This window comes from Urtica dioica, chromosome 2 (assembly GCF_054948205.1).
Source record: "Urtica dioica subsp. dioica isolate 48M chromosome 2, U.dioica_male_clone48M_v1_H2, whole genome shotgun sequence".
NCBI lineage: Eukaryota > Viridiplantae > Streptophyta > Magnoliopsida > Rosales > Urticaceae > Urtica > Urtica dioica.
The window spans coordinates 46,518,175-46,542,308 of NC_142757.1; the positions used below are offsets into that span (position 1 = coordinate 46,518,175).

Genomic DNA, 24,134 nt, shown 5'->3' on the forward strand with positions numbered 1-24,134 from the left:
ATAAATAAAAGAGATAGAGTTAAGGATGAACAAATGGAGATGATGAGGATGATGGAGGTTGTCACTTCTCCCTCTTCTTCTTCACTTCCAAGCTCAAGAACAAAAATGAGTGTCAACCCTAGCTTTCTCTCTCTCACTTTCTCTCTCAAGGTTTCAAAACAAAAACTAAAGTGTTCTATGTCAAAGCCTCCTCTTTCTTCTTTGAATAAGTGTATATGAGGGTTTAGAAGAGGTTTTCGGAGCAAATATGGACCCTTGGATGAGATCCAAGGGCCAGAAATGATTTAAAAGACGAGCTCCAAGAATTCTGAAAAAGCACCTGGCGCGGCGCGCCACTTATCAGGCGCGCCGCGCCACTCTTGAATTTCTGAAGGCGCGCCGCGCCTCTCTTGCGCGTTGGCCGCTCGAGCTCTCGGGTGAAAATTTGGTCACCAGGGGCGCGGCGCGCCATTCAATAGGCGCGGCGCGCCAGCCTTGAGAAGCTGACTTCTTGTTGACCGCCGTTGACTTTTGTTGACTTGACTTCAAATGACCATAACTTGCTCGATTTAGCTCCGATTCAGCCCGTTTTCGCACCACCACCTTCTCATACTCTCTCAAACCTGAAAATGCAATGAAAACTACAAAATAATATCAAAAACATTAAGAACAAGCTTCGATTCTTATCTAAGAGTCATAGATAAGTGTGAATGAATCTCACTTATCAAGAGACGATGTTCCGACGAAGATTTCGAATGAGCAGAGCTTTATTTCTTCGAATTCATGATGTTGTGCAAAGGCATGACAATTACTTTGTCCAACGAAAAGATGGACTCGGTAAACTCGGGTCTTCTAGTTTGCAAAAACTAACAGCCGCATTTCGAATGTTGGCATATGGATCACCAACCGATTCCACCGTTGAGTATATCAAAATAGGAGAGTCCACAACTTTGGAATGCTTGAAACGATTTTACCGTGCTATTGTCGAGGTGTTTGGAGGCCATTATCTTCGAGCACTTGATGCTAACGACATTGCAAGGCTACTCCACATTAATGAGCGTCGAGGATTTCTAGGTATGTTGGGTAGTTTAGATTATATGCATTGAAAGTGGAAAAACTGTCCAACAACTTGGGGAGGTCAATATGCTGGACGTAGAATATAATATAGGTTATTATATATACCCAAAATGATCGACCCTTGTTCAAACTATTCACGATTCACGTGGTCCAAAAAAAAGTTATTTGCAATGAAACAAGAAGCATGTAGAAAGGATGTGGAGCGTGCATTCGGAGTATTGCAGTCAAGATTTACAATTTTGGCCGGACCATCCCGCTTATAGAGTAGAAAGTGTTACATGATATCATGATATAGTGTATTATTATGCATAATATGATAGTAGAAGATGAATGTGATGCTAATCCAATCATTGAAGAACGAGCCAAAGTCCAAAAATGAAGAAATTGATATGGCGGGTGATGATGATGATTGATTTCAACAATTTTTAGCTCAAAATCGACAAATCAAGGATAGAGACGCTTATATTGAACTTCGAAATGCATTAATTAAGCACTTGTGGAATGAATATACTAATTCTGATAATTAGTATGATGTCATCTATCTTTCACATGTATGTTTTTTTATTATTATTTAAATGTAATATGTTTTTTAAGTAATGTAATTTGTATTTCAGAATTTTATTATTTTTAAATTTTTTACAATTTTAATTTTGTTAAATATGGAGAAGTAATAACTAATTTTAATCACTTAATTAAAAAAATATAAAAATTATAAATATTTATTGCAATATTTATTAATAATTTTTTTTAGTTTTTTTTTATTGTCGGTCATTTTCGAAAATATTAAATTCCTTGTAACGTATAAGGAATCTCATCATAAAGTCCAAACGAGACCCAAATGAGGTCCACAAGGAAGCCCGATCCGAGCCCAGAAAGGCAAAAAAGCCCATCCAGCTCGAGCTCATGAAGACGGGCAAAAAAAGAGAAAAAATGAGCCACCTCGCACATTGACGCGATGTGCCTGGCACTACGGCCAAGCACGCCGTGCGCCCGCGAAATCATTCGCTATGAGCGCTCGGCAGCCATTATGCATCACGTGTGAGGGCACTCGCGTAGCGTGCCTTGCCTTGCGTGACGCGCCCAACGAAAGAAAAGACATCTGCACCCTTCGATGCTTCGCGCGCGCGACGAGCCTTCGATGTTTGCTTTGCACCTTGAAATTTAGGGCTTCTCCAGCCATCCAACCATTATAAATATACCTCTCACCCAGAGGTAAAAAGTACACAATTCTCTCTCAACATAATCACTCGATTCTAGAGTCGTGAAACACTGACAGGAGCCTCTACACTAGATTTCACTCTGATCGAGGTCGATTCTCTCAAATATTCTCAAAGAATAAATAGTGTCCTCACCTCACTCATGGCAATCAGACTAATGTTGAGCATCGTAGTGCGTGCCAGAGGAAGGGAACTTGTGACTTTCGAGTTTCTACAAACTCGACTCAGGCGCAACCTCTTGATTTGGTGTTGGGTCGAATTGCCCAAAATTTTCGACATTGTCTAATTTTTAGCGACAACCGTTTTAATAATATAGTAATATAGTAATGGTGAATAATATTTTTAATGTGAAATTTGATGTTATGATAGGAGTAAAAAGAATTTGGTGCTAAAACATACAAAAATGATATGATTTCAACACTTATGCTGAATGGGTTGGAGTTGCCTGGTCACATTTTCAAATCTTGTATTCCCAAAGACATTAGGTTGTGTTTGGTATTTATTTCAAAAAGAGTTTTTGACTTTTTGAGATAAAAAAAATTGGAAACAAAAAAGGAAAGTTGCGTTTGGTTTAATTTTCGGAACATTTTTTTAAAAAATTTTGAAGTTGTTTTGTAAAAGAGTTAAGAAAACTGAAAACAAATAAAATGTGTTTTTGGAAAAAAAAAATTATTCTCTTCTCTCCTCCTTTTCCGCACCCGCGCGCAAGACTTGAAAAAATAAAATAAAAATCCGGTCATCTTCTTCAATCACCACCGAGCCTCACCATCGCCGCCAAATAGTTTTCATTTTTTTTTTCATTTTTTCAAAAACAAAAATGAAAACTGTACCAAACAGTTTTTTCAATTTCTCAAAAACAAAAATAAAAACTGTACCAAACAACTTTTTGAAAACACATGCAAAATAATTTTTCAGTACAACTACAAAAATTAAAAAATAGAAAACAAAAACTTTTTGAGTTAACTATCAAACAAAATCTTTGTTTCTCATCTCAAAAAGAGTTTTTGAGTTAAAAAAAATTGGAAACAAAAAACGAAAATGCGTTTGGTTTAATTTTCCGAATTTTTTTTAAAATTTTTTTGCAGTTGTTTTGTAAAAGAGTAAAGAAAACTGAAAACAAATAAAATGTGTTTTTGGTAAAAAATTTATTCTCTTCTCTCCTCCTTCTCCTCATCTTCTCTTTTCATTTTTTCTAAAACAAAAATGAAAACTGTACCAAACACTTTTTTCATTTTTTTCAATTTCTCAAAAACAAAAATGAAAACTATACCAAACAGCTTTTTGAAAACAACTGCAAAATAATTTTTCAGTACAACTACAAAAATTAGAAAATAGAAAACAAAAACTTTTTTAGTTAACTACCAAACAACCTATTAATTTCTCAGTTTCTCGTTCTTTTCCGTAATAAACAATAAATATAGGGGCAGAAGCGAATATAAAAAAGACGTGCATACACGTATAATAAATGAAGAAAAAACCAATTGCCGTTCATCGCCTTCTTTTGGCGGCTTGAAGCTCTCTTTCTCTCTCACTTTCTCTCGGAGTCAAACAGAATCCGAGCTAAAGTTTCCAGCGATTCTCTACTCTCTCGCTATCTATCTCTGAATTCTTAACCGCCATGGGTTACCAGGACGATCCGTAAGTTATTGATTTCATTTTTCTCGAATTAGGGTTCTTTTTTCGGTACTCGATTCGGTTCAATTCAGTTTTTTTTTTTTTTTTTTTTTCGTTAAGAATCGTCTTTGTCTTTGAATTTCCAGGTACCGCGACGAGGACGGTGAGCCATTGATGGACTACGACGAAGTCGATCGGTCGCCGGAGCTGGAAAGTCACGGCCTTCCCGTCGACGAAGGCGACGAAGAGGATTGGCGCGAGCGAGGACCGTCAGAGTCTCCGATTCGCCGCGACTCCGATGCGTCGGGGTCGAAGGCGAGGCCGAGGAAGAGGCTGATCAAGAAGAGCCACAGTTCGGCGACTGAGACGCCGGAGTTTGTGGAAGACGACGAGGACGGAGAAATTGGGGGTTTTGGGAGAGACGGTTCGGATGGGAAGAGGAAGAAGCTCAGTGGGAGTGGGCACAAGGAAAAATGGCAGAGTAGGGACAAGTACGGAGGCAAAGCTGGCGGGTCGGGTTCGGGATCGAGGCCATCTTCGAAGAGAGGGCTTTCGGGGAAGGCGTCGAGAGACCAAGATGGGGATGTTAAGGAGATGTGGGACACCATAGCCGGAGGTGATTCCGAGGTTTGTTCTTCTCTCTTGCTTGCTGTTTTCGTTGTTTGCTTAGTCAAGAATCCCGAGAATCGGGTATTGGATGGTGAGTATCGAGTTTTATCGTATATGCTCAACGCCAAGGTGTGTTCAGTTTAGTGGAACTATGACTCACAAAAATGGAGAACTTTTTTGCTTCTGCTTCCGTGGTTTGAGTTTTTGTTCATCTACTCAGCAGATTTTTAGTTTCCTTCAGGAGTTAGGTTAGGATTGTATGTAACTTGAGTTTTGGCCTCAGACACTTGTTTGGCTATTTGTATTTTCTATGGTCGTATACAATGTCAAACCTAGATGATTATTAAGTACATAGCAGATTCTTATTAATGCGAGTCTATTAACGATCTCTAACTGTAAGGATTAGGATTGTAGTCTCCTTCACTTGAAGAATGTTATCTTTCTTGTATGATATCTTGTGCTTTTTATGGTCTTATACCATTGTGGACCGACCTGGATGGTTATGTTTATGTATAGCTGATTATGTTCTGTTTGAAGTGATGTAAGCTTATCGTTATTCATCTTTTTGAATGAAACAGGATGACCATGAGGGTCAGAGAACTCTGGATGATGAAAACTTCATAGATGACACTGGTGTGGATCCTGCAGATCGCTACAGGAGTGACAACGAGGCCCGCTCTCCCGGTGATCATCCTGAGGTACTCCTTTCATAATTAGCCATTGTGCTATTTACTATTAATAATTTGAAATGCAGCCTAAAAAATGTACTTCCCGATGTTCTTTTTCACCTTTTTAATCCTTTTCTTTGACTGTAATTTATTCGGATGTTTATAGCTGAATTGTTGATGTCCCTTGTTGGGCAGTTCTTTTCAATGCTGAATTGTATAATTTCCTGTTTCTAAACTCTTCTAGGCAGAAGAAGGTGAAGAGGAAGATATTGACCAGCTTTTTAAAATGGGCAAGAAGAGGAAGAAGAATGAAAAAAGTCCTGCGGAAATAGCGCTGCTGGTTGAAAATGTCATGGCTGAGCTCGAGGTCACTCTTGAGGAGGATCGAGAACTTAACAGACAGGGAAAACCTGCTGTGAACAAACTCAAAAAGCTGCGTCTTCTTACTGATGTTCTCTCGAAGTAAGATGGTTGACGTGATCATTCTGTACTTTTTATTCTTTTTTTTTTTGTAATAGTAAATAATCTATCACTTTGGTCTCAGGAAACAGCTTCAGCTGGAATTCTTAGATCATGGAGTGCTAACTTTATTGAAGCAATGGCTCGAGCTACTCCCTGATGGAAGTTTACCCAATATAAATATTCGTGCTGCAATTTTGAAGATTCTGAATGATGTGTGTGATTCCTTGCATCCTTAATCTGGGAACTTTTGGTATGTTGTCATTAATTCATACAGAACCTGAATATAGCTTCTACAATGCAGTTTCCGATCGACTTGGAGCAATACGATAGAAGAGAGCAACTGAAAAAGAGTGGCTTAGGAAAGGTGATGGATCAACTACGAAAAAGACAATGCACCAAAATAAAATAAAATTCAGACTTCATTTAAATGACAACGTGAATGAGTTTGTTTCTCACCTGTTAGGTCATTATGTTCTTGTCGAGATCTGATGAAGAAACCACGTCCAACAGGAAGCTGGCAAAGGAACTGGTTGATAAATGGGTAATACGACATTCTCGTCCTTCTCTGTCTTGTGTATAAACTATTAAATATGTAAACTATCTTTTGCCTCTTTCTGATTTAGATATCAGGCTATTGTGCTTTACAATATACAGTTTGTTTTGTTTGTCTGGAAAAATGTTTCTGATGTAGAGACCTGATCCAATTTTTATGGCCAACTAGGACTTGGACTATATTTTGTCTGCTTCAATTGAGTAAACTGAACTGTAAAGAGTTCTATTTCAATCTTTACTTTTGATTTGGTCCTTTTTGGTTTATATTAGACACTCGGAATCTTTGAGAGCGTATCGTCATTTGAACTGTAGGGGTTTTTAGTCAATGATGTTGAAATTTTCTTGTGGATGTTCATTGGATTGCAGAGTCGACCCATATTCAATAAGAGTACAAGGTTTGAGGATATGAGAGCAGCCGAGGATGAGAGAATTCCATACCGGAGGCCACCAGTGAAAAAGTACAATTCCGAGCATCCATCTAGATATCTATATCCGGTCCATCTTATGTATGTTGGTCTTGGTTTTGTATATTGACGACGTGTCAATACTTGTATCCACAGGCCAGCGAATAACCCATCAAGAGTTGAATCAAGGGACGGAGACCTTGATTTGGACGAGTTTTCTAGGTAAGGCGGTTCTTCATATTTGGATAATCGAAGATAATCACTGTTACCCCTACCAGGACATATACTTATTTGTTTTATTTGGGTGTGGTGATATAGGGAAAGGAAATCTGGCCCATCATCTTCTAGACAAATGACAACAAGGCCAGAGGCAACTCCAATGGACTTTCTTGTACGCCCACAGTCTAAGATCGATCCGGATGAAATTAGGGCTCGTGCTAAGCAAGCTGGGCAAGACCAACGACGCTTGAAGGTTTATTTATTTTTATTTTGAAATTAATTTATTTCCTGGAGCATCATTGTATATGGATTCTCAAATGGGTTGGTCATTCGGAATGGCTTTACTGTGACGCAGATGAATAAGAAGTTGCAGCAGCTCAAGGCCCCGAAAAAGAAGCAACTTCAGGCCACAAAGCTAAGTGTGGAAGGTCGTGGAATGGTTAAGTACTTGTGATGAAAAGGCAAAAGCAAAAAAAAAAAAAAAACCCACAAGCATTTCGGCAAAAGAGGGTTTGACCTGTATAAACCTTTGTGGGAGTAACTAAAGCAATAGATCAAAGAAGCTATTTCTTCGAGTAAGCATGCACGGGCAATGTTATCATGATAGTTTTTCTGCTCATGAATTAATGTTATACACGAATGCCCAGCATATTTAATCAAATATGAGGTATTTTATGGGACATACCTTTGCCTAAGTTACAGTGAATTCTGTATACGTACTACTCGAAATAAAACTGTCTATTTTATATATTGTGTCGGGACTCCGGGATGAGATGAAAGACATTGTACTGCCGAACTTGTAAAATGAAAAAAAAGACTGGTTTGCGACGGTGAGAACTTGCTCTCCTACCTGTCACCAGTGGTTGGTAAATTGTTTAGGAAAATATATGTACTTTGTAATAAATCTTAGTCGAGGTTTCATAATGTGGTAAAATAACTAATTCTTATCCGAAATAACAAATATACCATTTTTTTTTGTTATTTGGCTTGGGCAAATGTCGATTTTTTTTGTCCCGCTTTCAAAAAAGTTAATTCTCTACCAAATCATAGAAACATGAAAATCACCAAATCCTAATATGGACTGACAAGCAAATCTAAATAATACAATAAATGTTAGGATAAAATTTTCACACCACCTCTAATTGATACTAGCAAAGAGCCTAATTAATAATTGCACATTTTAGAGAGGTTGTGAGTTCAATCTCCACTGACAACACAACCACAATACAACCGTCCTTAAAAAAAGAAAAAAATTATTCTTCTATGTACACACAAACATTAAGAGTCATTAAACCTAATAAAAAGTAAACTGCATATCAACAAGCAAATTCAAAGAAGACATAAAATTTAATCCTGCTTTCAAACAATTAATCATTTGTCAAACCACACAAATACAAAAATCAAACATTAAGAATCTTAAAACGTAATTGAAATAAGCTACAACTCGAGAAATGGAAACAAGGTAATAAACTGTCAAATCAAAGAACACATCAAATTCAAACATTTACCAAACCTGATCAAAATAAGCTCAAGATCGACAAGAAAATCGAAACAAGGTAAAGGAGTTTCAAAAAAATTAATTGTGCTTTAAAAAAAATGAACGAGAAGCAAATCAAAAGCAGACAATAAAGTTAAATTTTTTAATCTTGCTTTCAAAACAAGCCAAAATTTAATCGTAATTAAATTTCAAAACAAAGCCAATAAAGTGTTAATTTAATCTGGTAGCTACTCAAGAGTAATTTTGTTAAATTTATCCTAATTATTTTAATTAAGGACTATTTTACAATATATATATATATATATATATATATATATATATATATGTCGAATATTAAATTATTTTGCAAAAAAATTTAGTTTGGCTAATTAAGCCATTTATCATGGTAACTTATGAGTTTGGATAAAAAAGAAAACGTCAAGATGAGATGAAAAAGCGTGGCCGGCAGGATTCGAACCTGCGCGGGCAAAGCCCACATGATTTCTAGTCATGCCCGATAACCACTCCGGCACGGCCACTTGAATGTCTAATTCAGTGCTATTAACACAAATATACTCATGTTTTTATTAATTATGCCCGATAACCACTCCGGCACGGCCACCAGCTTGTTAAATGTGGTCCAGTATTAATATATATATATATATATATATATATATATATATATATATATATATATATATATATATATAATCTAGTGTGCTTTTTTGGTCATATACATGAGCTGGAAAATTGAGATTGACGGTTGTTAAATTTAAAAAAAAAAACAACAAGAACTATCACATTTTTGAATTATATAAATTTAATGTTCATTAATAACTTTTCAAGACATCTCTTGAACATAATATGTTTTTAACATGTTATTACCCTGACGTTAAAATTAGACTAGGGCTTTATTTGAAATTTGTGACTAGCGATTACATGCCTTGTTCTAGTAAAGCGAATGCCTTACGGCTCTAAAATTATTACAGTAGAACGGGTGGGTAATTTTTATTTTTATTTTTTGTATTTATTTATTTATTGTTTTTCACTTCACATTATTGATCACGACAAAACATTGTATGATCAGCTCAAGTACAATCTTATTTACGGTCTAGATTAGCTTATTTGTATTGATATGAGCAAGTAAGATTATTTTCAACATATTTGACAACTTGTTGATTAAATTTGTCGGATTATTTTTTAAAAATTACCATTTTTTTATTAAATTATTTTTCGAACAAAAATTTTATCGATCAATATCTTTGATGCCTTATATTTGGAAATCCTAAACAGAAATCCAAGTGGTCAACTACAATAAAATATATATTTTTCTTTTAGTGATTCTTTAAATTCAAGAGAGTCGAAGTTGAAATTCACGAATAGTAACAAGGAAAAAATGAATATGAACATATGTGATCATTCAAACAAGATTAGTATATTTCTAAAAAAAAAATATTTATTTTATCCATTTTTTTATTTGTTCATCACTTCTTTCCTATGTATTTTATCACACATATTGTTCTAATAAAGCATATGACGGAATAGCATGGGAGGTGTTTGAAAAATAGGGGTATCATAGGAGGCGTTTGCCACCTCTCAAATTTTGATATAAGTAACCCAAAAGTTGTTGTAACTAAGAGTTGTACGATAAATATTTAAATTAATTTTCTTATATATACGTAAACTAGCTACATTATTTACTTCTATGTTGTCAAAACGTCACTTTTTCCTACGCATTGCATTGAATGAGCCAAAGTGAAAACGCGGTAGATTTATGAGGCGAGACGTTGTTGATCACAATAGTGGATAAGTAGTTGCATATATAGACATGTTATTTACTAACTTCATTCTATATGTCATCTCTAATTTCTAATAACAACTTAGTTATATATGTTTTAAATATTAGGGTATGAGAATCAAAATTATTGACTTGAGGGACTGGGCTAAACATAGACGTGAAGATTACGACCCTGGCAAATCATGGAATTTGTGTGGTGTATATATCTCTGAACGTGAAGCTTTTAATGCATGGGATAAGCGTGTCCTTCCGTGGATCGATATAGATAGCAACATGTACTTGTATCCTAGATATTACTATAATATAGGTAACGTCTTTTGGATAAACTATTTTCTTATAATTTCATTTTTTCCCAAAACTATTTTCTTATACCTGTTAATTTTTTATTTTCTTTGAATGTGAATTGTTTTTGTTGCTTATATTTTATGTTATTCTGATGATATTTTATGCGTTATCAAGCTCATTAAGTTTGTCTGAGTCTAATATATATAATAATTATTTTTCTATTAAATTTCATAGTCTAATTATGATAAACTTCCACTTATATATCATTATTAACAAAAAGTATTTACTTCCATAATATTTATACCTATAAATAAAAACGCTCTACACGCGGTTTCTTATTATTGCAATGTGTTTTTGCGACTAAGTAATTTAGATAGGGAATTAATAGCAATATTGAACTATTATATATTGAAATAAGTAGTTAGGATGATCAGATTTAAAAATATAAAATATATATTAAAAAAAATAATACTAAATATAGAACCTTACTATATATGTAGAGAAACGAAGCAACACGACACGATAAAAATAAAAAAAATAAAAAGAACATGGTAATCACATGTGATATTTAGGAAACTATCGCTCCTACCTTCGAAAATATACTCTCCTCAAACCGCCTTTAAACCACATCCACAAAACCGCATAGACTGACATAAAAAAACGACACGATCACTAAAAAAAAAAGAAAGAAAAAACAGAGTCAAAACAGATTTCATCAATAGTGAGCATCTCTAGCCACATCTAGATGAGGAATTAAGCTCCTTGTGATGAAATAGCAACAGGAAAAAGAGTAATTCAAGAGAGAGCTAAAAAAAGAGGCTAGAGTTTCATATTACAAAAGAGTAATAAAAAAATAATACAAAAAAATAATAAATAGTCAAGACATAGTAAAAAAAAAGGCTAACACTAAAATATCTTTATTATATATATATATATAAATTCTGTCACGACCCACGAGCCATGGCAACTTCATTTCTTTTAAAAATGTTTTTTTTTTAAAAATGATGCATCACGATGCTTTTGTAAAACGAAAATTTTGAGAAAATATATCTTCATTGCGAAAAAATTTTAAGTAACATACATTAAACACATTTGAGACGCTCTGCATCGCGTTTCAAGCCTCCATTGAGCCCTGAATCGAACCATTTAGATTCTAAGTATTGATCTGAAATCGAATATGTAACAGTTACCGAACAAAGAATTTTTGGTTAATTCTTGAAAAATTATAAAATATCTCAAATGTGAGACTATATATGTATTAGAATATATATATATATATATATATATATATATATATATATATATATATATATACCTTCACGGCTTTCCTCCTAATAACCCGAACTACATCTTCTTTCAGCTCAGACCAGAGATGATATTCCGAGATCTTACTTTATTTAATATGCCAACGTTTTTTTTGGCAACGCCTGACATTTGATTACTCAAAAAAAAAAAAAACTCTCGAAAATTTTGTGTTATCCAAATCGTCTCCCTCTGTTTTTTCTATTGCACAAAACAAATCTTGGAAAACGAAAAATCCTAGAAAAAGCCTATATGTCATGAAATTATATATGTACTGAAGATGTGATCTTAATGAGACTACTGACAAGTTATGGGACACAATATATTTTACCATACTAATTCACGAAATAAAGAAACACAAGATTGTTAACTCAATTCGGCGAACGATATGACTGGAGGGATGATACTCCCAGTAAAAAAAAATTCCCTTGTCAATAGTAGAAATAGTACGCAATCTTAGCTGAATGATCAATGCTTCAGCGCCATTTTCCCAAGACTACATGTGAATTTCACTTAGGCTTCCCCAAAATCCGAGTTCTCTCACTTCCACTCAAACTACTCCCCGAGTGTTTGATCAACATTTATAACAATACGTACAAAATCACAAAACACAAACCTATTTTATAACCCGCAAAGATAAGTGAAGGTTGAAACAAGACATAATACAAAGCACTTATAGAGAACAAATTTTCGCTCAATACTCTCACAAAAACTGAGGATGTGTAATCAAGCTCCTAAGGGCGGAATATATCTTTTATAGTAGTCAAAACTTAACCTTTGATGTTTTGCTAGAGTTTTCATATAGATCACCTTGATCCGATTTCGGTGAAGATAAAATCAGAAGCGAATCAAACAATAAATCAGAATTGTGCAAAATACACACAAAATCAGATCTGTTACGATCTGCCACATTTTTGACAAAATAAAAGTATATCCAATCAATGTAACAACATATAACCGGAAGTTAGTGAAAAATGCTCCACTAAAGAGAAAAAAAAATCTCACTTTATTAAAATATATTAAATTATGTACTAAGAGAGCTTTTTAATTTAGAACTTGTGAATACACTAGCGATAAATTCCATTATGGCTTTTGAAATTAAACAGATTGGTTAATTTTATTGACTTCATTATTGATGATATCTGCAGTTATATATAGAGAACATTGCATGATCAAGTAAATTACAATATTATAAAGAATGGTGTTGATTAGCTTATTTGTATTGACGAAGCTGAGTAAGATGTCTCCACAACTTGTTGAGGCATCTTTGTAGATGCGACTATAGCTCACATGATATGATCTGGCCCGAGATTTTGAAAAACTACCATTTTTATTGAATATTGTTTTTCACACAAGATGTGCATTAGATATCCTGTACACGCGTTATGCTTGGAAATCCTATTCAGACATCGAACAAGCCAATTACTATAAAATGGATATTTTATCATTAGTTGTTCTTGTTTACGCATTTTTTGTTTTGGAGTTAGAAGGTCTGTAAGTCCAAAGCAGTTCTAAGTAGGGCTGGCTTGACGTATTTGGAAGCCTAAAGCGAATTAAAATAATAGTATTTTTACAGAGAATTAATTGAAGAACACACAATTTAAATTTCACATTTGATGATAATTATAATCATACTATCAAACAGTAATACAAATCTTTAACAAATTTTTTTTTTAATTTTTTTTTATGCACAGTAAGACATCACGCCTGTTTTTTTTTTTTTTTAGAAGAGTTGATATTGATAGGTGCTTTAATCACGCGTAAACTCTTATCTCTCGAGCTTAAAACCAATGAGTCCTCAAGGATTTTAATTATCTCTAGAGTGTTTTTGATGGATTTTCAGGTCTATATGAGTTTTACTAGTGTTCGGGGTCTCAATTTGGAAAAATAAGCTAATCGGAGTCAAAACGGAGCGAAAACGAAGAAAACATTTTTTCCAACTCCGCGCGCCGCGCGGAGTAGAAAAGCTGCATCAAAAGATACAGAGTCTTACACGCGAACCGCGCGGAAGCGAAAAGAAGGACCGCGTGGTGTGTAGGGTGAAGCGCGCGGCGCGCAGTCGTTCTGACAGACTTCGTTATCTTCAATTTTTTTTAGCGATTCTCAGCCATTGGATGAGATATGAAGGCTTAGATTGCTCCGAAAACAAGCCCATTCAACCTTAAAAAGACCAATGTTCTCAGAAGAAGTCATGGATGGAAGGATTTTTTTGTAGAATCTATCAAGAAAACCTTTTCTTTGTCTTAGCTTTTCTTTAGTTTTTCTAAATTTTTCAAGACTTGTTCATACTTTGTGGCTCCAATTTGAAGAGAAGGAGAGAGCTGCAGAGTTCTACCGTTGCTACAATATAATCAAGTGTTCTATTCTCTAACTCTTACTATTTTTAATTCAAGTTTTTCATATGATCATGATGTCTCTTGATGTGTTGTTCTTGTGTTCATCTGTAAGTATTTTATTGTCATAGTCATCAATATGAACTAGTCTCATGTAGGGCTATGGTGTAGCGGGGTCATTACGTTGTAGGATTCACGGTATTAGAATTGTTAGGTTGTTGTTTTTCTTATCACTTTTACTTAATCTATAACTATGCTTAATGCTTGTATGAATGTCATGAACTCATGCTTGTTTTATGTTCAACTCTAATGCTGGAGAAAGATTAGGTTGTTGTGTTTTTGTGTGAGTTACTAGAATACATTCCTAGGCTAGATATAGCTAGGTTGTTTTAGACTCGTATGAATACTCTTGATTTTAATGCTAGCCGTGCTTGTTGGGAGTTGAGATCAAGAGATGATATTCCGGTATCGGTTTAGGTTGTTAGATGCTTGAGAGAGATCTATCAATTCTATTAAAGTGAGTATGAGTAGTGAAAAGTGTGAATCTCAATAGCTTGTTTCTTTTCTTAGTTCAGCGAATCCAAGTTGTTTTGCGAACCCGTGAACCATAGTCCTTTCCTTTATCCAATATAAATTTTGTGCATTTAGTTGTTTAATTTTGTGACGTGTTATTGAATTTTTTGTGACAACGATTCCATCAACTATATTTAGTTATATATTAGCATGTGATTATCGGATTCCTTATTTAGCTAATCCTCGAGGGATCGACTCGTTCTTACGATTTATTACTATTGCGACCACGTGCACTTGCGTGTGCGAGAAAATTCGCAACAGATATACCGTGTAAACATTTTTCGTTTAAATTTTTATTTTTATTTTTAGTTATTGCCCTTTAGAATTCGTATGAGCAATGAAATCATAAATGAAAGCTACTAATGATTATTATTTTTACTATGTATATGTAGATTTGTGGGACATCAGGACAACGGACAATACCACTCATTACTCTATATATTTTGTTTCTTTACAAAATTATGTAAACAAATTAAGTCGTCGGTATACACAATTGGACCTTTTTGATTGGTGGACCTAAAGAAGTGGCTTTATTTTCTTAAGGGATGAGTCCTAGTTCTGAGTGTGTGCATTCATCTATCTATCATGTTAAAGTGAGGGCCGGGATAATATATATATGAGGGGAGTCTGAATAGAAATTCACCGATAATAACAATGTGATCATTCAGATAAGATAAACGTGCTCTATAGACTATTTATTGATTAATAAAATTTAATTTCACCGGCCGAAGCCTTTCAGATGTAAATGATATCACACAAACTGGATTAACAATTCAGTGTATCTTTATTTATGCATTGTTTATTTGTTCACTAATTCTTCCCTATATAACTTGTCACACATATAGTATTTCAATATTCGATATGCATCTTGTATTTGCATAAGACAAACAGAATTTTAAAATAAATTAATTATGTTTTGCTAAATCAACAGGATCAGCATATGACTATATCATGGGGTGTTCTCAAATTTTGATATAATTGTAAACATTAATTTGAATAATCTTAAATAGTCAAAATCTTAAAATTAAGTGATTTTTGTATACCATTAAAGATTGAGAAAATCTACCTCAATTCATGACTAGAGCGACGACAGCGGTAACAAAATTAGCGGAATAATTAATTTCTCTCTCTTAACCCATTTCTGTTGACATAAAAAAACTACGTAATAGATTGAAAGAGAACCAATCCTTACGATTTCTCTTTATATAGATTATCATTATGGTATATAAAGAAATTAACGGTATTTTAATTAATTAATATGATTTAATTTTATTATTCTTAAACCCTTAATAGATATTACATTTGGGGTCACATTTTATTCATATTTGGACTTCGGATAAAAGTCTAATAATAATTACTCCAAAAGCTGTTGTAGGCTACAAGTCCGACTTGTAGCTAAGCGTGTACACACAAAGTATTAATAGCCAACATTTAGAAAGAGAAAAAAGAGAGTGATAAAGAGATGATACGTAAGCTATATTAATTCTTCTGCTAGTTATCTAAATGTCACCTTCCCTACGCGTTGCGTTGAATGAGCCCAAGTGAAAAACGTGGTAGATTTATGAGTCGAGACATTGTTGCTCACAATAGTGGATAAGTAGTTGCAGATGTACACCTGATTTAGAAGCTATTCAATACTTTTTTTAGGCATAAGGGTGACTCAAATTTAATTTAGGGCGCTGTAAATTTTTAGTAAAAAACAAACTACAAATTTTAGATTTAGTCAATGTTTACAAACATTTAAGAAAATAGTCAAACTTTTTTTCTTTTTTGAGATTACCTATTACTTATCTACCTTGATAATCAAGGCAATACAAAAGCTAAAAGAAAACGTAAAAAACTCTAATTTTTGTCAATACATATTAATTAGTCTTACTCTATAAATATTAATTAGTCTTACTCTTTATTTCTAGCAAATAGTGTTATTCTCTACCTTTCTCTATTTTCATCACACGTTCTTTATTTCCCTCTCCTCTTTATCACTCTCTTTCTCTCTCCTATCCAGATAAAAAAATCGTTAGTTTTTTTTTTCTTAAAAATCATGGAGCAAAACCATTATAATGGACAAAGGAACAACGTGAGCAACTGGTTAACCACCGCCTCCAATACAACGCGAGCCATTAATATTTAAAATTTCTTTCAGTTTTCTCTATAAACAAAAACAATGGAAATCATCTTCAAAAGTTTGAAGGAAGAAGACGCAGCGTCCGCCATTTAAAATCAAAAAGAAAAAAAATTCGTACCTTCGCCGTTTGAATATTTGAAAAAAATCCAGAAATCCAAAAAAAAAAAAAATTGAAGATGAAGGAAATCAAAATGTTTTATTGTAATTTCCAAAAACTTTTCAGAAATTTACAATTATTTCCAGACAATTTTCAGAAATATCCAGTCATTTCCTGGAACGTGGAATCGACGTTCAAGAGGGAGGTGGCGTACATGGATTCTCCACCCAATGGGAAACGTACTCCGGTGAAATTCCACAACAGTAAAAAAACAACTTTCATCCAATACAATGAGTTTATTTTTTAAGATCTCGCCACCATGAATTCATAGGACTTGAAATCACTTAATTTCGAGCTCAAATAAAAAAATATATGAACTTTTGAAATTTCGAAGAAAAAAAGGAAAATTGAGGAAGAAAGATTAGAGAGTGTGAGGGTACATTATAATGTAAATGAAAACGCGGAAGAGAGAGATGAGAGATAGATGTTATATATTATTAAGATATTAATAAATTATACTACGGATTATATATGGTATTTTACAAACAAATTCATGTGCCAGCTCATCATTTTGGGCATTTGTTTAAAAGTTTTCAAATATTAACTATATTTCAAACGTGATGTTTCATATAACCTAATAAATTACAAATTTTTTAATTTATCATCTACATGCGTATGGAATATAGCCACTTGCAACTTATATCAAATGAATATAATAACCTGCATAATTAACTTTTAATCAGCACTCACTCACAGTACTGATCGAGTTAACATTTTAGTATATATGGTCCAACTTTACCATATAAAATAGATTTTCTCTTATATGTTGTATGCTAATTAAGTAAATTCTATATCTTATCTCTAATTTCTAATAATAGCTAGCATAATATATGATCATGCATTTTTTTCATCAACATTAACGATGCATTTGTCGGAGTGCGAGATTGCAACATATATCAATCTTGGGTTGCGGGCATTGAATCTCTTATGGATCTGAATGAATCATAACGGATCGATAATATTTCGTGGCATTACGACCGTGATAGAGACCTTCGGGAACTCGGCGTGGGTGGTGTGGTTCGCTGTGATCTTCCTTTTCCTTAGTTGAATGAAAAAAAAAATATAAAAGGGTGATATATAATGAAATGTTCCTCTTACTAAGTGAAAAACATGAAAATTGGATTTTTCAAACTCATGGACATCTTCTTAAAGGGAATATAATGTGGCATAATTTCAGCCTTTAATTGTGAAAATAAATATGAGAGAGAGAATAATTCTTTTTCAATTCTAGAGAGAAATGAAATGAATCATTCCTCTTTTGTGTTTTTCTAAATCAAAGTTAAGAGATGTGGAGTAACTCTAGTATTATTTTGTAGGTATGTGTTGAATGAATTTTTGAGAGAGAGAGAGAGAGAGAGAGAGAGAGAGAGAGAGAGAGAGAGAGAGAGAGAGAGGTTGTAGATTTTGCTTCTCTTAGGATTGTTTTTCTTTTCTTCCAAAATGTATGTAGTATTTATAAGAAGTTTGATTCTTGGGCTCCAAGTTTCTCGGGCTAAGCCTTGAGAGCCGTTTTGTGACTTATCTCTCTGAGCGGCTCAGCCCTCAGAGCCGTTGTGTGGCTCAGTCCTTAGAGACTTTTTGTGACTCAGCATTCAGAGCTGTTTGAGGCTCACCCTTCAGAGTCGTTTTGTGGCTCAACCTTAAGAGCCGTTTTGGGCTCAGCCTTCATAGCCGTTTGGAGCTCACCCTTTAGAGCCGTTTTATGGCTCAGTCTTAAGAGTCGTTTTGGGCTTAGCCTTCAGAGCCGTTCATATTCAACTTTCAGAGCCATTTTTGTGGCTCAACCTTAAGAGCCGTTTTAGGCTTAGCCTTCAGAGCCGTTTGTCTGTATCTCATCTTTCAGAGTCGTTTTTTTTATTAGAAGTATCGTTTTTCATTTGTGAAAAATAACGTCATAAATCTTAGGGTGAGAATCAAAACCATATAATTCCGCGATATTATTGACGTGAAGATTACGACCCTGACAAATCGTGGAATTTATGTGGTGTATATATCTCCGAACTTCAAGTTTTTAATGCATGGATTACGTGTTCTTCCTTGGATACGGATAGCAGACACTGATAAGTAACGTCTTTTGGATAAACTATTTTCTTATATATTATTTTTGCACAAAACTATTTTCTTATATAATTTAGATCGCGTGGACCGTGAGCGGTGGTGGATATAACACGTGATAGGTTGGAAAAAAATATATGGCTATAGAAATATACCTGTCAAATTTAAAAATTTGAATATGACATAGTTTTGATATTTATGTTGCTAATGTTTGTGGTATTCTGTTAATATTTCATGCGTCAATAAGTTCATCAAGTTTGTCTGATTTCTTATATAAATATATATATATACCTATAATCGTTATTCTCTATTAACTTTCATAACTTTTTAACAAATAAAAATATGTACAAACTGCCCCTTATTGTAATTACCAAAAGTATTTAAATTTCACCGTGGCATCCTTAATTTGACAAGCTTACGTTGTTCAAAACATGTGCAGCTACTTGTTAAAAGACTTCTGAGTTACTATGATTGGTTGTTCAAAAGCTTACTTTTTTTTTAAACGACAAACGAGTGTGAGAATTAGGTATCGTTGTCACCGTATTAGTAGAGACTTGATTGGTTGTTTGAATTTATTTCTTGTAGCAGAAGATTTTCGAATGAATTCAGCTGCTGATTCTTTGTATCCGTTACTATTTATCAATTTACTATTGTTTAGCATAAATAATTAATTAGTTCTTGTTATTTTGTTTGGCATAAATAACTAATTACTACTTGTTATTAATTGCACAAGCATCTCATAACATAATAACAATTTCAACTTCCCAAAAAAAATAAAAAATTTCTACACGTTTTTAATATTGCAATTTCTTTTAGGACTACGTAATTTATTTAGCGAATTAATAAAGATTATGATGATCAGATTTATAAATAAAAACTCTATAAAAATAATATAAAACTATGTAAAGGACTCTACTAAACGAAGCACAACCACGCATTTCCTCATTTGGTTATCCGATGAATAAAAAAATTCACCTTACTGCCTATAAATCACAGCCACAAAACAGTAGAGAGAGACATCAAAACAAGACACGAAAAAAGAAAAAGAAAAAAACATGGTAATCGCATGTGATATTTAGGAAACTACCACTCCTACCTAGGCACTTAGCTTAAATCACTACACATCGATACCATTATAAATAGGGTACACTATACAGTATATTAATATACTCTCATACTCAAAACTACACTACCAAAGAAAAATATCACCAAAACCTAAATAAAACTAAACAATCAAAAAGGAAAAAAAACAAAAAATATATATATATATATATATATATATATATATATATATATATATATATATAAAATGTCGGTAATCATCTCGGACGGCCTTGCTTTCACAGTGACACGTCATCACCCGGAGCTAATCGCTCCATCGGCCCCGACGCCCCGAGAGCTGAAACGGCTCTCGGACATCGACGACCAGCCGAGCCTTAGGGTTCAACTCCCTTTCACGTTCTTCTACGAGAACAAGAAAGGAATTAGCTGTTCTTCGCATTATTCGAGCCGAGACCCGGTTAGGGTTGTGAGAGAAGGCCTGGGCCGGGCTTTGGTTCACTATTATCCGTTCGCCGGAAGGCTCAGGGAAGGCCCGAATGGGAAGCTCTACGTGGACTGCACCGCCGAAGGGGTTCTCTTTGTCGAGGCCACCGCGGATATCACGCTCGATCGCCTCGGAAAAAGGATTTTATCGCCGAGCAGCTTTCTAGATGATGTTCTATACAATGTCCCGGGTTCCGATGGGATTGTTGGATGTCCTTTGTTGCTCATCCAGGTATATTTAACAATTATCATGTGATACATATTTTAAAGTTGAAAAGTATACTAATAATTATAATATAAAGAGATCATCTAGTCTATTTTATTTGATTTTGTTTTCTTGTTACGAGTGTACTAAATAGTGAAAAAATAAGTTAATTAAAGCTGTTACAAAGAAAAATATATAAACTGTTGGTCCCCAAATCCAACAAAATTAAGCTCGATTTATATATAATGTTGTATTATATTACATATAGTGATATAGTATTTAGGCGAGAGCCGAGTTTAAGCTCCATTTGCTAACATTTTTGTTTTTGAGTAGTAGTGGTGCTAAGTTTAAGTGTAAATAGTACAATAAGCGAATATGATAAGGATATATAAATTACTTACTACTACTACTACACATGGATGCACTTCTCTCAGATCCTAAGAGTAAAAAAAGAGGTGTGATAAAAGTAAGAGGTAGTGGAAAAAGCGTGGCCGGCAGGATTCGAACCTGCGCGGGCAAAGCCCACATGATTTCTAGTCATGCCCGATAACCACTCCGGCACGGCCACTTGGATGTCTAAATTAGTGCTATTAACATAAATATATTTATATTAATTCGGTCTGCAATAAATTTGTAAGAACATTCGCAACTTGATCTACAAAATGTTTCTTAAGGAAGATAATACCTGAAGAGCGTATATTTTCTAAATGACACGAAACGCATTTTTTTTTTCCTTTAATTTTAATTTTGCAAAAAATTTATTTATTGAAGTAGAAATGTAACTTGGAGAGAAAAATACTTTATAACGCAATTAAATTTACTATTTTTTTATTATTATAACGAAGTTAAATTTACTATTGATAACACGTTTATTAGAACTTATTTAATGAGAAAGAATGTATACACTATACAGTATATGTATATATGTGTATATATGTTGTGTTAGTTTAGAAAATTTTAAGAAATAAATTGTATAATTGACTAAAATTGAGATTTCTCGTTCTTTGGAGAAACAAGTGAAATGTAAAAATCTAAGCGTCTCCATCTCTCTCTTCTTTTTCCCCACAATTTTCACTTTCTTTCAAATTTTTGTTTCCCATATCATTAAACAATATGTGTTCCAAACATAGCTTCTAATAATCAAACATGTTGTACAGGTGACTAGGTTGCTCTGCGGAGGTTTTATATTAGCCGTACGAATGAACCACGCAGTCACCGACGGATTCGGATTATCTCGATTCTTGAACACCGTGGCCGAGATGGCCGGCCATGGCTCGGCGGTCCCATCGGTTCCTCCGATTTGGGAGAGAGAGCTCTTCGATGCCCGAGAGCCGCCTCGAGTCACGTGCGACCACCACGAGTACGAAGAGACCGCCGCTTTGACCGATCATCCCACGGACTTTGACCTAAACGCCACGTCACAACGCTCTTTCTTGTTCACACCGGATTTCGTTGCCCGGCTCCGCGAAAAGCTCCCGGAAGACCTCGCTGCTTGCTCGTCTTTCGAGATTTTGACCGCTTGCTTCTGGAAATGTCGGACCCGAGCGCTGAGACTCGACAGGGACGAGGTTGTTCATATTTCATGCGCCGTCACTGCTCGAGGAAAACTAGCGTAAGACCGTTAATTATACAAACTACCTATTCAAAGTCCTTAATTAATTAGTAAAATAGTAAATAAAAATAATCAGGAAAATAAACGATTTACCACTGGAAAAAAAGATTATTGATACCTAATACTTGTACTATTTTGAACTATTTTACTAATTTTAGACAAAGCTTAATAATGTTAAAAATCCATTAGTTTCAATTGATTACTTACTTAAAAATAAATTATACAAATGAGTCACCACATTGTTAATTATAGAAAATACTAAAATAGTAAAAAAAAAAAGGAAAATAATTAAAATTACGTTTTTTTTATATTATTAATAAATTTATTCACCTCTTTATATCAACGATTTACCATTGTCAAAAAATTTATTGATACATAATACTTGTACTATTTTGAAACTATATTACTAATTTTAGACAAGCTTAACTATGTTAAAAAGCCATTAGTTTCAATAGACTACTTACTTAAAACATTTATTTATTGACACAAATTTTGATAAAATGTTAGACGTATACGACTAAGATCATGAGTTCTTATGAAATACATAAAATGGATCATAACATCGTCAATACAAAGTTAAGACTTACTCTTATAAGTTAATTTTGAAATAAAACCCATAGTACTCGATGTAGTGAAAAAAAGTTGCATGGGAAAGAATATATAAACAAGTAGATACGTCTCACAAAATGAAGAGATCATGTATAAGTGGAAATGGTAGAGATCTAATGAGAATCAAGTAGGAGTTATAAGATTTTGAGACAATTAATAATAGTATATCGACTGATCACCTAAAGTTCATAACGCTCTCTTGCAGTAAAGAGATTCCACAGGGCTTCTACGGAAGTGCCTCGGCTTACCCGGCGGCGGTTTCAACGGCGAAGCTTCTGGGCGAAAACCCATTGGCGTACGCGGTGGAGCTCGTGAAGGAGGCGAAATCCACGATGAGCGAAGAGTACATGCGTTCCGTTGCCGATCTCATGGCATTTGCCGGAGAAGCACGGCCTCCGATCAAGACCAGGGGCAATATCGTCATATCCGACACGAGGCTGGTCGGTCTGCGAGAGGTCGATCTCGGGTGGGGACCGCCGGCGTACGGAGGGGTTGCGGCGGCGACTTCGACGGTGACCACTTTTGGGAGCTACAAAGGCGGCAAGTTTGGGCGGGAAGGGATCGTTGTGCCGGTTTGTTTGCCGGCTCAGGCGATGCTGAGGCTTGAGTTGGAGCTCAAGAAGATGGTCTGGGAGCCTCGTAATAATAAGTTTTATGATGACAAGTCCGTTGCTAAAATCGTTTCCATGCTTTGATAAATCGGAATATCCTAATGAAATATCAATAAAGTTTATTCGGACTTATTTTCAACCACGTAATCGCTGTAGTAATTTTCAACTTTTTTTTTTTTTTTTTTTTTAGTTCTCTTTTGATCTCTATGGAAAAATATAAATCGAATAAATAATAATAATTCTGAATTTTATTTCTGATACTTTATTAAAAAAAAAAACGTATTGGCCTTGTTTCAAAGAAAACTTTAGGTCGTGCAAAAGACTGGGCATAGACACAATGTCTAATAAAAGCTGATAAGCGTGATAGGAGAGAAGTAATTGAGTGATTTTATTGCTGATATGTGTTGCCTTTTATAGGCTGAGTACAAGTAAATATAGCTGAAAATACTTAACAAACAGGGCTGACTTTGTGAAACAAACAAACTATCCTAATTAATATGTAACAGACTGTTATTATCTATAATAAATATTAATTACATAAAAACTAAACTAATATAGCTAAAAACTTGCATATGGACGTTTGACAACGTCCAACACCCCCCGTCAAGTTGGAGCTGGGATTGAGATGTCAAGAACACCCAACTTG

At 34.3% G+C, this 24,134-nt stretch overlaps 2 protein-coding genes and 2 non-coding genes across 4 annotated transcripts; 2 read left to right on the forward strand and 2 right to left on the reverse strand.

The window, feature by feature from the left end:
* Positions 1 to 3,742: 3,742 nt before the first annotated feature.
* IWS1 (Transcription elongation factor (TFIIS) family protein) lies at positions 3,743 to 7,549 on the forward strand. The gene is made up of 11 exons (XM_089606773.1): positions 3,743 to 3,911; positions 4,034 to 4,514; positions 5,075 to 5,194; positions 5,409 to 5,626; positions 5,709 to 5,838; positions 5,928 to 5,990; positions 6,090 to 6,167; positions 6,545 to 6,636; positions 6,739 to 6,804; positions 6,901 to 7,054; positions 7,157 to 7,549. The coding sequence occupies exons 1-11, from the start codon at positions 3,892 to 3,894 to the stop codon at positions 7,253 to 7,255; spliced, it is 1,521 nt and encodes a 506-aa protein (XP_089462899.1). The 5' UTR covers positions 3,743 to 3,891; the 3' UTR covers positions 7,256 to 7,549.
* Positions 7,550 to 8,735: 1,186 nt separating this feature from the next.
* Positions 8,736 to 8,817, reverse strand: TRNAS-AGA (transfer RNA serine (anticodon AGA)). The gene has a single exon. It is a non-coding gene; the product is annotated as a tRNA-Ser (tRNA).
* Positions 8,818 to 20,212: 11,395 nt separating this feature from the next.
* On the forward strand, positions 20,213 to 23,622 carry LOC149405036 (methanol O-anthraniloyltransferase-like). The gene is made up of 3 exons (XM_089606901.1): positions 20,213 to 20,683; positions 21,814 to 22,268; positions 23,083 to 23,622. The coding sequence occupies exons 1-3, from the start codon at positions 20,216 to 20,218 to the stop codon at positions 23,570 to 23,572; spliced, it is 1,413 nt and encodes a 470-aa protein (XP_089463027.1). The 5' UTR covers positions 20,213 to 20,215; the 3' UTR covers positions 23,573 to 23,622.
* Positions 21,143 to 21,224, reverse strand: TRNAS-AGA (transfer RNA serine (anticodon AGA)). Its single transcript has one exon. It is a non-coding gene; the product is annotated as a tRNA-Ser (tRNA).
* Positions 23,623 to 24,134: the final 512 nt, after the last annotated feature.

Bases quoted from the DNA above. Each gene is read 5' to 3' on its own strand.
- IWS1 (XM_089606773.1), top strand. From the start codon at position 3,892: ATGGGTTACCAGGACGATCC. The intron at 5,195-5,408 runs GTACTCCTTTCA...AAACTCTTCTAG, and splicing joins CTCCCGGTGATCATCCTGAG to GCAGAAGAAGGTGAAGAGGA. The intron at 6,168-6,544 runs GTAATACGACAT...ATTGGATTGCAG, and splicing joins AGGAACTGGTTGATAAATGG to AGTCGACCCATATTCAATAA.
- LOC149405036 (XM_089606901.1), top strand. From the start codon at position 20,216: ATGTCGGTAATCATCTCGGACGGCCTTGCTTTCACAGTGACACGTCAT. The intron at 20,684-21,813 runs GTATATTTAACA...CATGTTGTACAG, and splicing joins GTCCTTTGTTGCTCATCCAG to GTGACTAGGTTGCTCTGCGG. The intron at 22,269-23,082 runs GTAAGACCGTTA...GCTCTCTTGCAG, and splicing joins ACTGCTCGAGGAAAACTAGC to TAAAGAGATTCCACAGGGCT.